A 20,410-nucleotide genomic window follows, 5' to 3' on the forward strand; every position below is an offset into this window, starting at 1 on the left:
TCAATGCTAGATTATTGATAAAGTTTCAGGTCATTTATCTTGCTTAATGTGTGGGTAGTGGTGGTGATGTCATGACCTTCTAGTGGACCAAAGAACCATATTTAAAATGTTAATCCTGGTAAGAAATATTTTTTTTGTGTGCTATAAAAGGTGTCTGCTCATTAAAGTAAAAGCTATTTAACCCTTTCCCTCTATGGATTAAGAGTCAAGTATTGACCGCTAAGATATCTGTAGTTGAGTTTCCCGGAGATAGAATAATGAAATGAATGTCATAAGAGGAATTACTGTAATAATATTTCTAATGAATGATTCTCAATATGAAGTTATTCATTATCATGTTTCATATCGTAAAATGCTGTGTTCACATATTCTCCTTTGGCTGAGGTAGTTTTCCTCTGACATCAGCATAATAATGAAAAATTTTACACCACTGTGTAGTCCATGCAGATTCACTGCTTTGTTGAATGCTTTCTGCACAGTTGGGCCTCAATTCAGGAAAGCATTTAACCATTTACATAAATCCTTTGCTTTAGTATGTGCTTAATGTTAAAGCATCAGTTTAATTGCTGTCTTGAACGGAGCTGCTTAGTAGAAAAGAGAACCCTAATAGCCACATATCTTGAACCTTCTGGGAACTTTGGAGCTACTGTGTCAGGATGTATTTTTTTACATCAGTCATAGCTGTGATTTAAATAAAGAATAAATATTAATGTGCGGTTAGTCAGACCATTCTATAATCTAACAAAAGATCTCTTAACATATGTTTAAGTGCATTTAAATGTCTGAGTTAAAGCATGCCAAGGTGTGAGTAAGGGGGAAAATGCACTAAAAAGCTGAAGATGCTTGATCATTAACAGAGCTAGTCCATTAATAAAGGCAAAATACCTGATGAAATGGAAAAAAAAAAAAACAAACAGTTACAGAGCTTGGTTCAGCAATGCAGCAAGAACAGTCTAATACTTTAGCAAAAGGCAGTAGTTTTCTGTTGGCTTATTTCCTTCTGTAATCCAAGGAACTGTTAACTTTTTTAAAAGGGTTTGGAAGGTTCAGGCTTCATTGTTTCTTTGATGTAAAAGCTAAACTACATAGATACATTACTATACTTAAGTTAGTGTCTTAATAAATCAAAACTCATTGATATTGTATTTTAAATCATTATTTGTATTTCATTTGACATAAGTAATTCACAAAATAATTAAGATTAGACTTAATTGATGAAGGGAAAAGTTGGGGAAACAAAGCAAATCAGCTCCAGTTGTTCAGTGTGTTGTCTGCAAGTTTGGTGAACACCAAAGCTGTCAATTGCCTTTTGCTCATAAGAGGCATAATTTAGGAGAAGGTTCTTCATTTGAAGGAAGAAAGTGGGGGTCTCTGCAGACGTTTCTTGCCATGTGGTAGGAAAAAGCAGGTGCAAACCAAGTTTGATTACATTTGCTTCAACTGTAAATATTCTTGCAACACATCTTTGGGCATAGATAACCTCTCAACAACCTTAGAGAGCAAGCTTGCCTTACAAGGGCAGGACAAACAAGTCTAAGATATCTTTGAAGTGCAATAAAAGACTTTTCAGTTGTATTATTTTTGTTATGAGTTAGAACATACAAAACGAAAGGAGAAATCTTGGTCTGTATTCTGTTGCAGTCAATCCTTAGCTAAACTTGTATTGCAGACAGTAGAAAACTAGGCAGTCTTCATTTGCAGACAAGATCACCATTCAGTTGTGAATGAAGCAATTTCACTACATGTTGAAGATTAGATTGCGTCTAAGATTAATTTGGAAACACTTAGGAGAAATTTGATGGGGAAATTAAAATAATATCTTCAGTTTTACCTCCTTAAAATTTCTGATTGATCTGAGAGCAATGCATTTTTTTTCTCCATATTTTTCTCCTATATGAATATTTTACATATGCATATAAAAGTAAATGAGCAGGTTTTGCACCTTCTGTCAGTTCAAGCTTTATTTATTTATTGAAAAACTGTATCACTCTTGAAGAAATTAGAAATCCGAAACCCCGTAATAGGAACCACCTTATGGGAGCTTCATAATTTGAAAAGGAGGGGTGGCGAATAATATAGAAGCTTCACTGAATTCCACAATTTGTTGATCGCACTCAGTTTAAAAAAAAAAAAAAAGTTGCCCATAAGATTGTAATCTTTGTAATGACTTAGGTGTTTTATAGACTAATTGGCAGTTTGTAGTGCAAAGCTGTTCAGATTATACTTGGATCAGGACCTATCTTGCTCATATGATACGCAAAGCTTAATATAAAATGTTTCAGAGACCATGTGTGTCAAGGTTAAACCTGATGGAAAATGTAGTCTATGTGTTAGAAGTCTTTAGAACAAATTACAGGAATGCAAATAAAAAATTTTCAACATGAATAGTAGCTGTGATACTTGGTGCTGCTGCAGTCTGTAATCTAAAGCTCTAGCAGTTCTTCTTTTCCTAGTTTGCCTGGCATAAGAAAGCAACTAATAGGGAAGGATAGCAGGAACAAGATTAAATTACTACATTTCTCCATAGATCTTTCTATAAAAAGGCATTTCCATGTCAGCAAAGGAAATATTTTTCCTGAGTCTCTTAAATAAACAAGACTATTGTGTAGCAAGAAATAAATTCATTGATTGAAGCCCACTTTCCTGATAGCAAATTGTCTGCAAATATATTTATGCACTTGTTAGCTATCCTAACTTTGTTTTTATGTGAACAAGTTCAAATAGCTTTTGAGAATGTATTTGAATATATAGGTTTTCCATGTTAGTAGCAAGTTGTGGTTTGATAGTAGAATTTCTTGTTATGTTTCTGGGTCTGTTTGTCTGTGATAGTGGTTTTTTTCCTCTATGTTTTGTTCAGGCTATTTTCTATTACATCTGGATTGATTCCTTTTAGCTGGAGAATGTGGATTGTGACCATAGTTTATTAAAACAGACACAGTTTACTAAACATAGAAGTACTGTGAAACTTCTTGAGAATTAGTTTCAATTTATACACCTACATACTGGAAATTAAGGGGTATATTTTACCAATTACAACTTATTAGGGTGTCTGTGTCTCCAAATTTTAATTTGATCACAAAATATTTTATAGTGTTTGTTGACAGAGTAACAGATTAATAATGAACTGCTATAGCTTAATGTCAGAGAAAAGCATTTCTAATGCAACAGAAGTGTATGTGTATATGAAACATGCACTTCTATCAAAATGTATGTTTTTTCTCAAATACTTTCCATATATTTACTGGTACAAATAGATGCAGCATTTTTTCCTTAGGAGTATGGAAGAGATGGAGATTTCAGTTTATACAAGTTAACCATCACTTTGCTTTTAATATATTAGTGGGAAAATAAATTGGCAAAGCTGACTTGTGTTATGTACACTTCCTCCTGGAAACAGACTGCAGTTTATCTGTATTATTCAGTGTGCAGGTCAACATGCTTGTTAGGCAAGTGTTCTTTCATTTTGTGAGTGTGAGATGCAAGACCTTTCTGCAGATAGGGCATTGTTCTCCATATCCATTAACAGATGTCAGCACATGCCTCGGGCAGGGTTAGCAAATACCAGTCACAGAATCACATTCCATCAAGGCTGATAGACTGTATTCTGGGTTAGGCACATGGTCAACACATGTTTCTTAGAGTCCAGTTCAGACTCTTCAGTAATACTCCTACCTGTGGGATTTTTTAATTATTATTTTGGTTTGGTTTTTAAGAATTTAAACTCTGAATAGTTTTGGTTTGTTTTTTTTTTTTTTTCTCCCAAGTGTGTCTGATAACAGTGTGTGTTAGTACAGCAGAAATCAGACAGGACTATTGCTTTTTTAAGAAAGGTAGATATGCTGATGAATCATCAAACTGCATTTTTTCTGGTATAGACCAGAGGTAGCTGAGGTAGGTTTTGTATTTTCAAGAAAAAGCATGGAGTAAAAAATGAAGCTGATATCTTGTGTGGTGTTTGTGTCTGAAGTAGACAAATGGAGGGTCATTTGTGAATGGTATTGATGCCACATTTGAAAATATGTGAGTAGTAATTACGAGATCTCTTCATTCCAGCTCAGATAAAGTGGGATAAAAGTTGCTGGTGAACTTCAGAGTAGTAATAATGTGAACACAATTAATGAGTTTGTGTCCATAGATCAATTTAACAAAGAGACTGGCTTCAGCCCAGAGATTTTGGATTCACAGTGTGAATAATGGGTCCAAACACAAATTGCAGGATGCCTATAGTATTTGTTTGGGTGTGGCACCTTTCAGATTATGTTACCAGGGTCTTCATTTTGCCCTGTAAATCTAAATGCTGTCTTTGACCTAACAGTAAGTCTTCCTTTACCTTCCTTTCCCTCCTCCTCTCTTCATCATCTCCACAAGTTAAATGCCCACAGGAATAGAAAATCAATAGGCAGGTAGAGCTGTAGTCATGGGGATTAAAGCTATATCGGAGTTGGGACAGCAGAGAATGAGAGCCAGACCTCTTTGGGAGCAATGCTGTGGCTTGTTGTACCCCTTTATCACCCTTATCATGCACAACATGACTGTGTCACCGAAGCCCCCAAGATGCAGCGAGGGCATTGCTTCAGAAGTTGAGGCAAAAGAGAAATTCTGAGAGGTCAGGTGAAAGTCATATGAGCCAGCATTGAATAAATTTTACAGATGCAGAGTCTGAGGAAGCAGTTTTAATAAACAGAATAAAAAATGTCCAGCTCATCGATTAGAAGGTGCAGAATGATGGGAAGTTAAGTGGGTGAGGGTGTTGCAGTAGTTGGGAATCTCTAGAGTACTCAGATTTATAGGTGGGAAATAAATGTTGATTTGTTTATTCCCTCCCTCCCTCATATCTACTCAGGGAAGAGCAATTAGTGTCTGTTTTTTAATGTTTGCATTATCATTGAACATATATCTTTCTGCAGTGCCAGCTATAAAAAGTCAATACAGGACCCTGATGTGCAAATAAACACATTTATGAGTGTAAGGCGGAAATTATTAACATTAAGTGGAGTAAACACATTTTTGCAGAATTTATTTCTTAAAAAGATTTTAAAGCATAAAAAACAAATAAAAGATGTGTCTATGCTTTAAATTCAGTGTCATTGTTAACTGTTATGATACCACTGACATTTTTCTTCAGCAACAGAATCAGATAAAAAGGTATTTCAGTTCTCTCAGGTTAATGGAATTAGCACAACAGATATCAATCAAAGAACTCTTACATTTTAAATAGGATTCAAACCTACTCCTTTCCTGCTGTGTTTTGCAGTCTTTTTTGCCATGAATCTGCTATTAGAAGTCTTCTCCTTCTGAATGTAGGCTCTCTTTGTTTTGCAAAGAATGTGTTTCAGTCAAGGCACATTAGGAAGTTTTCAACAATCAGTTTTTATTTTAAAAAAGTAAAAACGAGTGGAGGGAGTTTTGTGGTATTTTTTGTTGTTATTTGTTTATTTGTTTGTTGTTTTGTCTTTTCCAGAAGGTTAGAGACCTTAAGCAGACTGATTTTGAGGAGGTTTCTTGGGTCTGGAAGTTAAGAGAATTAAAAGGTTGTTAAGTGGTCACCTGCAGGATAGCTGTAAATTTGATAGCATGGGAAAAATTAAGCTCAAGAAAGTGAAGCTTGACCAGTTTCTTTACCAGTGTTGTACACCTTGGCCTGTTGTGTCTAAGTACAGTTTCCAGATCAATTGCCTATGTAGGGGTGGGTGTTTCTGACATTTCAAAAGGTCTAGTTTTTGTATCAGCGCTGAATAAAAACATTATAATGAGTTTAGTATCTTTTGGTGAATTTCTTCTGTTCTGGCCAAAAATTCTTTGACTCTTCAGAGCTACTCAGTGCTTAATGAGTTCTTTTTTTTTTTTTAATAAAACCTAAATGTTAGTGCAAAAGGATTTGTTTCATGTTTCTTCATGTGTTCTAGACCCTGTAGTAGATCACTTGTTTGTCTCATTTAATAGGCAGTATGAAGTACTAGATACAATAGTATGGTAACTGATCAAAATTCTGTTACTTAACAAGAAAAAAAAACCCAGCTCTCCAAATAGGAAGGCACAATGTCTCTTTTGTACTGTTGGCTGATAAGAAAGGCTAAAAAGCATGAGATTCTCCAGAGAGACAAGCTACCTAAAACCAATGATTTTTTTCATGAAGTCCAGCTTAATGCAGATCTGTTCTTTCTGATTTTCATTCGTTTGGGGTTTTTGATTTTGGACCCATCCAAGTCGTGTGAAAAATTTCCCAAGCAGGAGGGATATAGAATAAAAGGAGAAGGTTGCTCTCTAACAGATGCATGTGAAGTGAAACACAGGAAGGTCACACAGGTCTTTCAAGAAATGTGATAGGCTCTTGCAGTTGGTTAAGTGCAGGAGCCTGATTCTGCTCAGCTGTGTAATTGTGATGAAAGGGAGCTAGCCAAAGGCAGAAACCTGGGTGCAACCTTTTGGAAGGCTTGTTCTGGCAGAACAGGTGGAAGAGTAAAATGAAGGTTACAAATAATAAGTTTCTCTGCCTGATTGATAATGAACTAGTAATAAGTGGCCTTATTATAGTAATAAGTTTCCTATAGAAGCCCAATGATTGCAGAGAAGCTTTAGCTGAACGTGTGTGACTACATTTTATTTTGATCAGCTGTAGCACAGCAAAGCTGGGTAATTATCATAATCTAACAATTAGCCTGGCATCCTTTCCCAGTGTTTAATTACTCCAATAAGTGGTAATTGAATAGAGGACTTAATGACAAGAGAATAAATTTCCTTCTGCATTGTGTATTTAACTTGCAGTCTTTTATAGGCATAATTTTTGAATACTGTTTTCCTGAACAACAGCCTGGATTAGTTGTTTCTCTTTTGTTTTGTCATTCAGTAGTTTGTTTCCTTCGTAATGTTTTCTCATGGTGTTTTGAACTTGTCTTAACTTGTGAAACTGTAACCTAAGGACTAAAAGGTCGTAAACAGCTTCTTTATATTACAGGGGTTTTTTGTTTGCTTGCTCAGGGTAACAATATCCTGCTAGAGATCTAAGATGTCACTGGCTTGCTACTGTTAGCAAACCCACTTCTCTCACATCTGGAGAATGCTGAATTTTCTTTTGCTTTGAATAGAGCTAAAATTAAAATAGCTCTTTGATTACTTCATTGTTTGTGCATCAGAATCATTGTTGATGTCAGCCAAGCTATGGGTACAGAGTTTATTAAATGTTGTGACAAAGCCAGTAAAAAGAGCAGAAAAGCATTAAAGAGGTTATTTTTGCATAGTACAAAAATAGTATCTTTAAAATTATCTGCAGTAAAATGGTACACTTAATCCCACAACCCCTCAGATAATTAACAACCACAAGATTTCCCTGATCACACATAACAGCTTTAAGTCACATGGACTGTCTAAAAGAATAACAAGGCACACTGCACCCTGTTGTGTTCCAGTCACAGCATGTGCGTAGAACTTGGTGGTCTAATGCACTACACTTGCCACCTAAAGTGAGGCAAAAGCTGTGAGCAAGCTCAGTAGTGCAGAATGGTAAATAACTGACATCATCACATCCCAAAAACAATTAAAATGTCCTTTTAAAGGATGTTAATGTTTTCCAGAAAGTGTTTGGGGTTTTTGTATTATTGCATATAGCAATATATACTCATTTCTCTGTTACCAATAATTTAAGTAAATAGTTTCGTACCTAGCTAACAGAAATAAACTTAATTTTCAACCTATTACTGTATTTTTCCAGTTGAAGCTTTTCCTATGTCTAGAGTATTTGTAAGAGATGTTTCTATTTTCTAATAACATTTAATCTACTGGTGGTTCAGCCTTTTTTGGGATAGTTAGAGGATCTTCTCACCTGGCTGCTTTTTTTCATGATACATGTAGGAATGGGCTTCTCTCTGAGACCTGTCTCCATTAAATTTAGTTATAACTGGCTTAGTGGCCACAATAGTAAAAAGGAGGAGCTGAGTTTGTTAAAGGAGACTCGAACTCCGTCGTGGGTTACTCTAGGATTTTATTCAGGTCCAGCAGCGTTGGGTCACCTCCGCAGAGAGTGACAGCTTACATGAGTTCGCATACATGTATTTATGCACCTACAAAGCATTACCTAATCCAGAATACACAGAATTATACTTTATCAGTCATTATTATCTTGACAATGGGTTTCACATCTTGTTCTGGAGTCCGACCACTTCGTTGTTTGTTTTCTTTTAGTCTTCAAGGGCGATTACCTCAAGTTCTGTACGTCTCAGTTCTTAGTAGTCACAATGATAGCATTATTATCTTGACAATGGGTTTCACATCTTGTTCTGGAGTCCGACCACTTCGTTGTTTGTTTTCTTTTAGTCTTCAAGGGCGATTACCTCAAGTTCTGTACGTCTCAGTTCTTAGTAGTCACAATGATAGATCTCCCATTGCTTCGGTAGCTAAGGGCCAGTTTCTCATACATCAACATCCTTTGAACTGTCAGGCACATCATTACCTTTGTTACAACATTTTATTAATGTTCTATTCAGTTGACTGCGCATGCAGCCCTGGGCTGGGGCTATACAGGGAACAGAGCTGATAGAACAGCTTGTGCAGCAGCACTGCATTGCAACATTTTCTCAACAGTCCCCCCTTTTCTTTTTTAGGATACTCACTATCCTATCGGATACAATAGGGTCTGGTGGGTATACGAGATAAACACGAGACACAACACTGACATACAAACATTACCATGATCAAAATGATTATGACTAAAACGACTACCATTAGAATCTTCTTGATTAAAGTTGGAAAATCAGGAATCCAAGAAGTAGCCCATTGCCATAAATCACTAACATCCCAGGATACATTGTCTCGTTGTACAACTTGCATCATATGGCTTACTTCCTATTTTGGCAACATCTTATTCTTTCGTTTAAATGTTTTTACCAACACTTCATCTCCCACTTTATAATCATGAACCTGTACTTCTGGTGTCACACCTTGGTATCAATATGCATATTTTCTAATTTTCTGAAAGGAATCTTGTAAATATAATAAATATTGAGTGACATTCTCATCTCCATCCAGTAGTGCAGTTTTTGCTGAAATATATGAACCAGGTACAGCTAAAACTCGTCCAAATAGGACCTCTGCTGGGCTAATTCCTAACGGCTGCTTTGGAGTAGTTCTAAGATCCCATAAAACTAAATTTAATGCCTCTGGCCACTTTAATCCAGTTTCACTGCATACTTTCGCTAACTTCTCCTTAATTGTTCTATTCATTCTTTCTACTTGCCCTGATGAAGGTGGGTGATACGGAGTATGAAACTGTCCTTTGATGTCTAGGGTTACATAAACTTGTAATAAAATAGATGCTGTAAAATGCGGTCCACGGTCAGAGTCTATCACCTCAGGTACGCCATATCGAGGAATGATTTCCTTAAGCAAGATTTTTACAACTATTTTTGAATCATTCTTCCGGGTCGGGAAAGCTTCTACCCACCCAGAGAGTTGATCTACTATTACCAGCAAGTATTTATATCCGAGAGCGGCTGGCATTTCCGCAAAGTCAATCTGAAGTTTCTGAAAAGGATAGACTGCTGGCGGCCTCTTCCCTGGCGTTACTTTTGGCCTTATATCTCCATATCTCTTACACAAAGAGCATCCTTCAGTCAGTTTCTTAGCTGCTGAAAAGATTCCTGGTGCTGCCCATAGCTGCGTTACCTTTGAGGCTACTGCTTCGGGACCTCCATGCCCCTTCTCATGGTACCAACGCGCAAGCGGCAGTACATACCTTCTGGGCAATAGAGGTTTACCATTCAGGGTCCAGATCCCTTTATCTTGCACAGCTTGCATCTTCTTCCATTCGTGAAGATAAAAGGAAGATCCGTCAGTAAAGAGATTCAAATCAGGGTGTTCCACCGGAGTGTCCCTCAAATCTTCTCTAGTCTTGCTTATGGTTTTCAAGACAGCTACACAGTCGTGTGATCTTTCAGGTTCAGTCACTGGGAGTAAGGTAGCAGGGTTAAGAGTCTTTGATCTCTCAAGTTTGACATTCTCTGTTAGCAAAAGGATAATTTCATATCTGTGTGTCCTTTGTGCAGAAAGCGCTTTTTCTGCATATTTAGTTAGTAAAAGTTCAACCTCATGGGGAACAGCAACTATGAGATAATGGCCTAGCACAATATTCCTTGCCTTTTCCACCAGCTCAGCAGCTGCGGCAATAGATCGCAGACAGTATGGAGATCCTCTGATAACTGGGTCCAAGGTGACAGAATAGTATGCTACAGGACGTTCGTAGGGTCCATGCTTCTGAATTAATACTCCCTTCGCAATTCCTCTGTTCTCTGTTACATATAATTTAAAAGGTTTTTTGTAATCTGGTAACCCAAGAGCTGGAGCATTTACCAAGGCAGTCTTCATGGACATAAAAGCTGTTTCCAATTCTTCCGTCCATGGTATGGGTTCTGGGCTCACATCTTTAGTAGTCTCTACCAAAGGTTTTGCAATCTCTGAAAAACCCAGTATCCACGGTCTACAATATCCAGCTTGTCCAAGAAAGGCTCTCATTTGTTTCTTAGTCAAAGGTCTAGCGATTTCCTGAATTGCCTGTACCCTATCTGGATCTAATTTCCTAGTACCTTCGGCTAGTATAAACCCTAAATATTTTACCTCAGGCTCACAAAACTGCAATTTGGAGAGAGATGCTTTATGTCCTTTCTCATATAATCTAAGACATACATATTTAGTATCTTTTACACAACTGTCATAATCTTTACTTGCAATTAACAAATCATCCACATATTGTATCAATTCTGACCCAGCCGGTAGTTCCAGATCTTGTAAGTCTCTCTTTAATATTTGAGAGAACAAAGTTGGTGAAGCAGTAAATCCTTGAGGAAGTCTGGTCCAGGTATACTGGCGACCTTCCCATGTAAAGGCAAATAAATTCTGGCTGTCAGGGTCAATTGGTATTGTAAAGAAAGCTCCGGTCAAATCCAAAACAGTATAGTATTTCGCCCAAATTGGTATTTTTGTAAGGATAGTAGAAGGATCGGGAACTACTGGATGTGGGGGTTCTACATATTCATTTACAGCTCGTAAATCCTGAACAAACCGATACTCAGGATTTCCATCCTCATCCTTTCGATTTTTATTTACAGGTAAAATGGGAGTATTAAAAGGACTAACAGTAGGTCTTAAAATGCCCTTATCCAAAAAATTCTGTATTTGTTTAGTGATACTAGGAATAGCTTCTGCTACGATAGGATACTGCTTAACTGCTGGGGGTATACCACCTTTAGTCTTAATTTTTACGGGGGTTGCAGATTTCAGAAGTCCCACATCTTTACTAGATTGACTCCATAGGGCACTGGGAACTTCTCTCAATTCCCATGGTATTGAGGGAACTTATTGGACTTCTCCCTTTACAACTACAGCTGACCCTATAAAAACCAGGAAAAGTCCTTTCTCTCTCTTCATTTGTAAACAACTCCTGCAATAAAGTTTGCATATCCTCCCAATTGGGCTTATAGTCTCTAATAATACTAGACAAAAACTTAGCACATTTTTCAGCATTGTCCCTTAACCTTGGCATTTTCTCTTGCCACAACATCAAATCACCAGGTTTCCAGGGTTGGTGTGTGGAAACTGCAATAACTGGAGGAACTTCAGGTCCTGAGTTGGGGCCTACTCTAGGATTGGAATGAAATTCCACTACCATAGGATATTGTCCTACAACAGATTTCCCTTCTGATTGTGGATGGGAACTCTGGTTCTGATTCTTTCCCTGATGATCATCAAGGAAGGCAATTAATTCTTCTCTTTTCATAGGTTTCTTTAGAGCCATACGATTTCTCAAATCGGCCCATTCCAGCCATAAAAATAAATAATTCATCTGCTGCGGATTCCTATCTTCTAATATCAATCTCAAACATTTCAACCTAGTTTCATCGAAGGTACCTTCAGGTGGCCATACTTCTTGGGGACCTGCCCCTCTAATTCTGGTTAAAAATGGCCAGTCATCTTGACATAACACTATAATTTTACTTTTACTCAACCCTGCTGTCCCAGAAAGTTTATTCCAATTTGCTAATAATTCTGCCAAGGGAGATCCTTTAGGTACTGAAGGATATCCTCCCATTCTGCAATTTTCTTTGTGAGGGGTATTTCAGAGTGATCCTTTCCTATTCCAACCCACAAACACAGACAAGGGGAGACTTGAACTCACCTTTCTGTAGCCGGCAGTTTGTAGGATGTAATATCGGGATCCTCTTTTATTCGTCCTCCCCGTCACAGCCTAGAGTCCCATCTGGGGTGCCAAAACTGTTAAAGGAGACTCGAACTCCGTCGTGGGTTACTCTAGGATTTTATTCAGGTCCAGCAGCGTTGGGTCACCTCCGCAGAGAGTGACAGCTTACATGAGTTCGCATACATGTATTTATGCACCTACAAAGCATTACCTAATCCAGAATACACAGAATTATACTTTATCAGTCATTATTATCTTGACAATGGGTTTCACATCTTGTTCTGGAGTCCGACCACTTCGTTGTTTGTTTTCTTTTAGTCTTCAAGGGCGATTACCTCAAGTTCTGTACGTCTCAGTTCTTAGTAGTCACAATGATAGCATTATTATCTTGACAATGGGTTTCACATCTTGTTCTGGAGTCCGACCACTTCGTTGTTTGTTTTCTTTTAGTCTTCAAGGGCGATTACCTCAAGTTCTGTACGTCTCAGTTCTTAGTAGTCACAATGATAGATCTCCCATTGCTTCGGTAGCTAAGGGCCAGTTTCTCATACATCAACATCCTTTGAACTGTCAGGCACATCATTACCTTTGTTACAACATTTTATTAATGTTCTATTCAGTTGACTGCGCATGCAGCCCTGGGCTGGGGCTATACAGGGAACAGAGCTGATAGAACAGCTTGTGCAGCAGCACTGCATTGCAACATTTTCTCAACAGAGTTACCAGCAGTTGAAGTGGTATGCACATGTTCTGCTCACAGAAGCATTTTTTCCTTAGGAAACAGAAAAAGTAACTTTTTGCAGTGCTGTTTCTGAAGAACTGTGGGTAATTATGGTTTGTATTTACCCCAAAAATAAATCAGTTCAGTGAATTTTGTTGATGTTGCTTTGCATTTCAGATTATCATTTGAGAGCAAGGCAACTGGTGTAAAGCGTTCAGCAGTGGCAGTGTCCTCTGCACATTGGTTTTACAGGCTGTGCAGGCTTCAGGTAGTAGAATTGCCATTTACATCCAACCCCTTCTCATGCCAGACTGTAGACCAGAATTTCATAATTCATTGTTAGAGTAGTTATTTGAAGTCTTTTCTGGTTCACAATGAAGCCTTGCCATATGCATTTGACAGAACATACTTAAAATAAAGAAAGGTTGACCTAGTAAAAGGAAGATTTTCCAATACACTTATCTTGGAGTATCTGCTATGTCGAATTTACAGGAAGGGTGTTAGAATATATCTAAAAAGATTTGTATGGGAAGCAACAAGCATAAGCTATTGCAATTTTTTATCTATCTAAATGATAATGGGCAATTAGAGTTATTTGTGCTGTTCTTAAACTGGATTTTTATAGTTTGTATTCCAAGAAAGAAAGGAACAAAAAAAACAGAATTGTTACTGCATTCTAAACAGCTGTTTAAATAATTTGTCGCTTGTTTCAGTGACCAGCAAAGTTATTAAATTCAAGTCATATAAGCGTCAGAACTTCAAATGATGAAAAGAAGCATGCGCACTGACTGTGTGGTTTCACTTGTGTTAGTGGATAAGCAGAATACAGAAGATATTCATTACTTTGAAAATGTTTTCATAGTCTTGTGTTTCTGTGGTTAAAATTACCATGAATTTCTTTCTCTGCAACATGACTACCTGGTCATCAGTGGCACTTGAGCACAGCAACATTCATATAACTGTCTTTGCTGGAAGCAGCATACAAGTTTTATGTAGCAAGCTGATGTTTGTTGCTTATGGAAATGTTTAGGTTTAGAAGCTACTTAACTGTCTGTCTTCAAAATGGCTTTTATACCCCTAACTGCCTAATAGCTATCTTTGTAGTATGAAGGTTTACAAGACACTGTTTGAATGCCATCTGACAGAAAAGAAAGGTTAATTATGTTTGAAGAGTAGCTGTGTTTTGCTCTGTGTAAGCCAGCGAGCAGGGAGACTAATGACATTATGTGCAAGAAGGTTTGTAGATCCTGTCAGATATTTGGAGAAGCATTTTTGGTTGTTTTCTACCACAACACGGTGTTCTGTTATGCAAAATCTAGATAGGACTGTTTTCTTCCTCATAGTGGGTTTTATATAAAGTTCCTGGTTACTGTGTGATTCCAAAAGGGCATGGGAGGCCGGATGAGGATCTGCCAGAACAGGATGAAGACCTAACTGAGAAAAGGAAAAGTACATCAGTAGCATTACTAGAGAGTGTAGGAAAGCAAGTTTTCTATTCTGAACAGGACTGGAAAAAGGGACAAACTTATTAAATGCAGTCAACAGGAGATCTGCTATTCCTGTCATCTCTACAAATACATCTGTTAATGAATTCCCCCTTGCCTTTACATGCTGTGCTCCTCAACACATGTAGGTGGCTAAACATTGATAAATGCTTTCATTTGAAGTGGAACTTTTGTTTCATTGTAATACCTGACATTGCACTACTAATAAGAGGTTTTCAGCCTGTAAATGTTAAGTGTTTTGCTCTTGGATATGGTTTAAAATTCTCGGAAGTGTGTTTCTGAAGTGTTTCTTTTAATAGCTTTGAGGAGCCTGAGCTGATGACTTTTTTTGTGAGTTATTCATGGCCATCCCTTGCCTTTCTGTTCAGGTTAGAGGCCTTTCTGTTTCTTCATTGAAAAGGTAAATACAACACATTGCCCTGTGGCTGGACAAACAAGAATGGTCTACATTCACTACAAGAGGCATGTTGGAGATGTTGTAGCATCTTTTGGAAAAATAAAATTAGTTCTACATCTCTTCAGTTCACATGCTGAGGTTTTGATTACCAGCTTCTTTAAGATATTACAAGAGAGGAAATAAATACATACTTTCTGCTTCTTAGTTGGCTAATAACCTCTTTCAGTACTGTTTTTACTATATGGAGTGCAGAGACTTTACTCAGAGCTGCTTGATAAAATACCTTGGTATGTGTTTTCCCTGGAGCAGGTTCACTGCTGTGCCAGCATTATTGGCCAAGGTCCAGTTTAGATCACTTAAAATATGCACCATCTTATTTCTTTTTTAGATGCATAAGTGTAAACACTTTCTGGCTATGACAGATGTCTGTGGAATGAAAATACTGACAGAGTAGGGAACTGGGGCGGGAAGGACATTGGGATAAAAAGGACTTGCTTGTGTGCTTCACCCTCAGACCTGCTTTGCAGACACTACTTGCTTCTATTCATGTGTTTGACAGGCAAGGGTGTGATGGGGTGAATGAAGACTCTGAACTGCTTCAGCACTTAGGGAAGCAGTAATAAGAATGAATCTAGTAAAATACCAGTGATCAAAGAGGATGTTGTGTTGTGGTTTTGTTTGTTTAACAAGAATACATAGGGGACTGCCAAAAGGGAGTCAGATGATCTCTTTGCAGTATTGGGTAGAAGAGCTCACTGGTGCAGATTACAAGTTTGATTTAATTTCTAATGCGAATTTAAGGCATGATCACAAATGTAGTTGTCTGTCTCTTTGCATTTATCATCTTCATTATCACAGACTGTGCGGTCAGATTCTTCCCTTCAAATTCAGCTATTTACAATGCAGACTCTCAGAAATGTCTGTCAAGACTCTCCTTTTGGTTAAAGAAGAGAAATAGCTCTTTCTGGAGCATGATCGATGTCATTCCAGTGTGCCTTGGGCCTAAGCAGTCCAGATGAATTGGACTCAAGAAGTTCCTATTTCCACTGACTTAAAGAGAATATGGAGAAGCAGTTCACACAAAGTTAATTGTGTTGTAAAAGTCTAATGTTAAGGAGACCATTCTGATCCTAAATGTCTACAGCTACATAAGTGTAGTTCTGAAAGCATATAGTTTCAAAATTGTCACAAAATTGTAATTGGACATTATTATGAGGGCACAGGCTAATATAAGAGGTAACCTTGAGAATCCCATGAGAAAACTGCATTGTCACCTGCATGGTAAAAAAAAGTGTGCAAACACAAACACACATGTGCTCACACACACGCATATAAATATACATCAATTTTTACTTACAAGAACTGTAATTAAAAAAAAAAAACATTTCCTCAATGTGGCTTTCCTATTTAGAATTTACTTAGAAGATACTCTTTTTCATTACCTGTAAGAAATGTCATACTTTAACTGATACAGAGAACAGACACCAATTTGAAAACAATACATTTTTGCAAATGTGTTAAGACAGTATCTGTTCAGGTGACAGGTTTTGAAAGCACTGGAGTACAAAAATATTTTTTTAACTAATGATTTTGATAAATGTAAATTCTGAAAGTACTGTGGTTCAGAAAGGCTTTTCTGTGTTACAGGATGGAACCATGAGGCTGTGCACTGGCCAAAATTATACAGATATATCATGCTTTAATGCATGTTCAGTTTTTCTCCTTTAAAAAGCTATTTTATTGAAGTTAAATTATTGTGGGGATATGAAAAGGTGTAGTTTGCTCTGAATTTATCCTTGGAGGGCCAGCAGATCATTGCTTTTTCTCTGAAATTAGATAGAAGGATCCAGATGGCAGATTTCAAGCCCATCAGGTGTTTAAAATATCCCCCTCAGCTAAATAGAAGTATTATAGTTAAATCTGTCATGGCCTTTTTATTGCTCTGTGGTACACTTGACAACTGCAGCCATGAAAGAGAGGAGCTACAAGTAGCCCAGTCAGCCTGAAGTGGAGTAGGTCAGTGGTTTGTTTCTTTGGTTGCCCCAGGGACTTTGACAGACATACGGACCTGGTTTATGGAATCATTAAATCCATTATGGTATAAGCTCCCATGGAGGCAGACAATTTGTTTCCATAGTTTCTTCCAGATACTATGGTTGGCATTCGAGAAGTAATGTAAGAGAAATGTGGAGGGGAGAAAAAAAGGACACCCTCCCCACCCCCAACAAAACAAGAATCCCACATCTCTAAGGAGTCCCCAGTAATAATAAAGTGTATCTGGGCTAGTGCCTTGCGCTGTGTTTCTCAGCTGGCACTCGTTCAGAACTGTCACATTAGGCTGAGTGCTGATAATTCATATTCCAGAATCCTTTTATCTGAACAGAGCAACTTCTCTACTGTGTACTTTTGGCAAAGGAGATGCACTCCTTTTGAAATATCTTTAAAAAGCAATACAGGCTTTTCTTTCCATCTTGACAAACTGCTGTTAATCATGAAGAAAGAGTAAACCTGTTTGTGCCCTTGAGTAAATATAAGCACTTGCAGTCAAATCAGCTTTCAGCACAGGGGTGATTACTGCCTGATTCAGAGAAGAATATATGTTTGGGTTATTTATTTGCATGCATATGTAGGTGTTTATATAGATAGTGATTTGGGGAGGCTGATACAGTTTTGGCTTCTTTGCTTCTTCTTGCTTCTTTCTCCAATTTAAAAAAAAAATACAAAAACACCTCACAACTAAATAAAGCAGACGCTTTCTTATTTGTTTATTCAATAAACCGTAGCAAAAGACAGCCTATAACTTGCTGTGCATTAGCAACAGACTCATTTTGTGAGAGAATAGAGCAAACCTTTATCCAGAAGGTCATATGATCATAGTCCTGCATAAACAGTCTCTGATAGCTCTGATGAATTGTAAAGGTTATTTTTGACAGTGAATGTGCATGGCTGGAGTGAAATGAAGTGCCATTAGTGATGCCTCTTTTATGAGAATGTTACTCTGCAACAAGGTCATCCTGATTTAACTGTGCTTATGTCTGAACTCTTCCTGTGATTTCAGATTCCAGCAGGGCGACTACCACATTGATGTCTGCATCAATGACTACCTGGATGTGTTCTGCCCTCACTACGAAGACTCAGTGCCAGAAGATAAGACCGAACGCTATGTTCTGTACATGGTGAACTTTGATGGCTACAGCTCCTGTGATCACACCTCCAAAGGGTTCAAGAGATGGGAGTGTAATCGGCCGCATTCCCCGAATGGACCATTGAAGTTCTCAGAAAAGTTCCAGCTCTTCACACCTTTTTCATTAGGATTTGAGTTCAGGCCAGGCCGGGAGTATTTCTACATCTGTGAGTATATAGAGTTTTACCACTATTGCACGGCAGGTGCAAGAACCCAGCTAATTTTTCACCTATGCTGTGTGGAAATACAGAGGGCCAAACAGTGTATAATGCAGATAGATGTCTTACAGTGGATGCAGGCTTAAATATCCCCACATACATTAGCTAGGAATCTAGCTAGTGAAAATTAGATTAAATCACAGCTTCTTTTCTCACATGAAATAGCATGTCAGCCTGTTCACTGAACCATGGCTGACTTTTAAACCAAAACACGCTATTACATTTGTTCCAGCACTTTGAGGTGGAGGAAGAAAGGGCGAGAAGAGTAGGATGGAAGCTGTCCCCAAATATGGGGAAAAATAATTCATCCTTTGCATGTGAAATTCTGGATTTTCTTATGTGCTCAGAAGAAATACTCTTGTCTCTGTAATATTACCCAAGGAAAGTGAGGTCTGGGTAGTTTGTAAGTAATATGGCTGCTGATGTCAGTAGTCCATCTGTATTTAAAATTGTAATTTATTACGGTAAATACTCCTAACATCAAGCCAAGTGTCACCTTTTTTCTTCCTTCCTTTTTTCCCCCACTTTTTCTTGGACAAGCTGCTCATGACAGCATGGGGTGATGTGGGGTGCTGTAGGAGCAGGCGGCAGGCAGGGGAATGTGCATGGGCTCACACACCTTCATACCTGCTCCCCAAAGCAATGGGGAGCACCCTCCCAGAGCTCTGCACTCTCCTTCGCAGAGGCCTGTGTTGGGGTTGCTGTGGGCACCCAGAGGAGATGCAGTATAACATCTGGGACTAAGGAAGTAAAAACATCAGGAGGTTAAAAACCCAGTGGCTTAAGCAAACTGATTTCCTGACTCGACTGTGCAGTTGATACTGCTTCATATGTTTCATTTGTTTAATCCTCCAATGAAGACCTTTTTTAATCAATTTAGTTTGTACCCAAATCTTCCACTCCTAACAAGTTTTGACTGCTTCAGCAATATTTTTTTTCTGTTTGTAGTGTTAGACTAGAGAGCTGAAAGCTTTAGACAGACTAGATTCCAATAAATACTGCCTTCATATGTATAGCTGGCCTTTCTACTGCGAAACAATCATTCCACCTCATTTCTCCAGAGAAAGTGAGTATGTATGATCCCTGTTTTTCAGCCTCATTTCTTCAACATTGAGATTTTTCTTTTCCCTTTCTAAATCTACAAGGAAATACATTCTTAGTGGATAGTTTTCCATTCATTTGTTTTTCTTTCAGCAAATAAAAACCTCTACTGATTGGTGGTTCAGTGTCAGGAGAATGGTGCCTTGTTCTTGTGCTGAAGAGCAGTAATAACAGTAATATTAAAATCAATTTTAAAAACCAAACTCTACTGTTACTTAAAACTGGTTTTTAACATGGTAATGAGAAATCATGTAAAGATATCAGAGTTAAGTGGAAAATGTTCTAGGATAAATAAATCTGTACTGTGTAGGCCCAATACTACTCATGTCACTCACAAAAGCTTCCCATTAACTTCAACAAGAGTTCTGTGTCACGGAATCTGGCTCCCCTGGAACACTGGATTTTTTTGGTGTTTTTTTTTTTGTTTGGTTTTGTTGGTTTCTTTTTGTTTGGTTGGTTTTGGTTTTGTTTTTTTTTTAATTCAGTAGCTGAGCATCATCAGTAAAACAAGTAGGAATACTTAAGCTGAGGAATGCAGTCTTTGCCATCACATGGCCATAATAAAACGTAATGGAGACATGGCATCAGTAGCTGCAAGCATAAAAAAACCCAAACCAAAACAAAATGAAAAACAAAGCAACAAAACATTGCTTTTCTGAATTTTAAAAAAGAAGGAAAGAGAAATGTTTCATTAAAGTGAAAACCAAACATGATAGTAAAGGAAAAAAATATGAGAAATATCAGCTTGGTATGTCTAGCTATTAACTTCATTGTTAGAACATAGAAAATCCATTGAACTCTCAGGCAAGACATTATCATTCAAATACAGCAGGGTTGCATATTCCTGGTTTTCCTTATTTGTGGTTAAATTGAATATTTCACTAAAAATCATTATTTATCTTTGATAACGTTAATTTAACTGAGTCATTTACCTGTCAGAGGCTCCCTTCAAAATAATTGTTCCAAAGTGCTTTAAAATATCAAGAACTTTATGATATTTAACTGCATCTAGATGGAATTATTTTTTTAATGAAAAGTAAAATAGCAAAAAAATAACAGCAAAGAGATGTTCATTTACTAGTAGTTTATTGGCCTGGTGT

The 20,410-nt window shown here is 37.6% G+C and overlaps 1 protein-coding gene across 2 annotated transcripts in view; it reads left to right on the top strand.

Moving 5' to 3' along the window:
- The window catches only part of EFNA5 (ephrin A5), a 218,763-nt gene that overhangs the window by 159,125 nt on the left and 39,228 nt on the right, over positions 1–20,410 (top strand). For both annotated transcript variants that reach the window (XM_042787895.1, XM_042787894.1), the window contains one exon: positions 17,866–18,158. In XM_042787895.1, the coding sequence (XP_042643829.1) occupies positions 17,866–18,158 (293 nt within the window). The remainder of the gene's footprint in view (positions 1–17,865; positions 18,159–20,410) is intronic.

This window comes from Tyto alba, unplaced genomic scaffold (genome assembly GCF_018691265.1).
Source record: "Tyto alba isolate M040663 unplaced genomic scaffold, T.alba_DEE_v4.0 Super-Scaffold_13, whole genome shotgun sequence".
Taxonomy (NCBI): domain Eukaryota; kingdom Metazoa; phylum Chordata; class Aves; order Strigiformes; family Tytonidae; genus Tyto; species Tyto alba.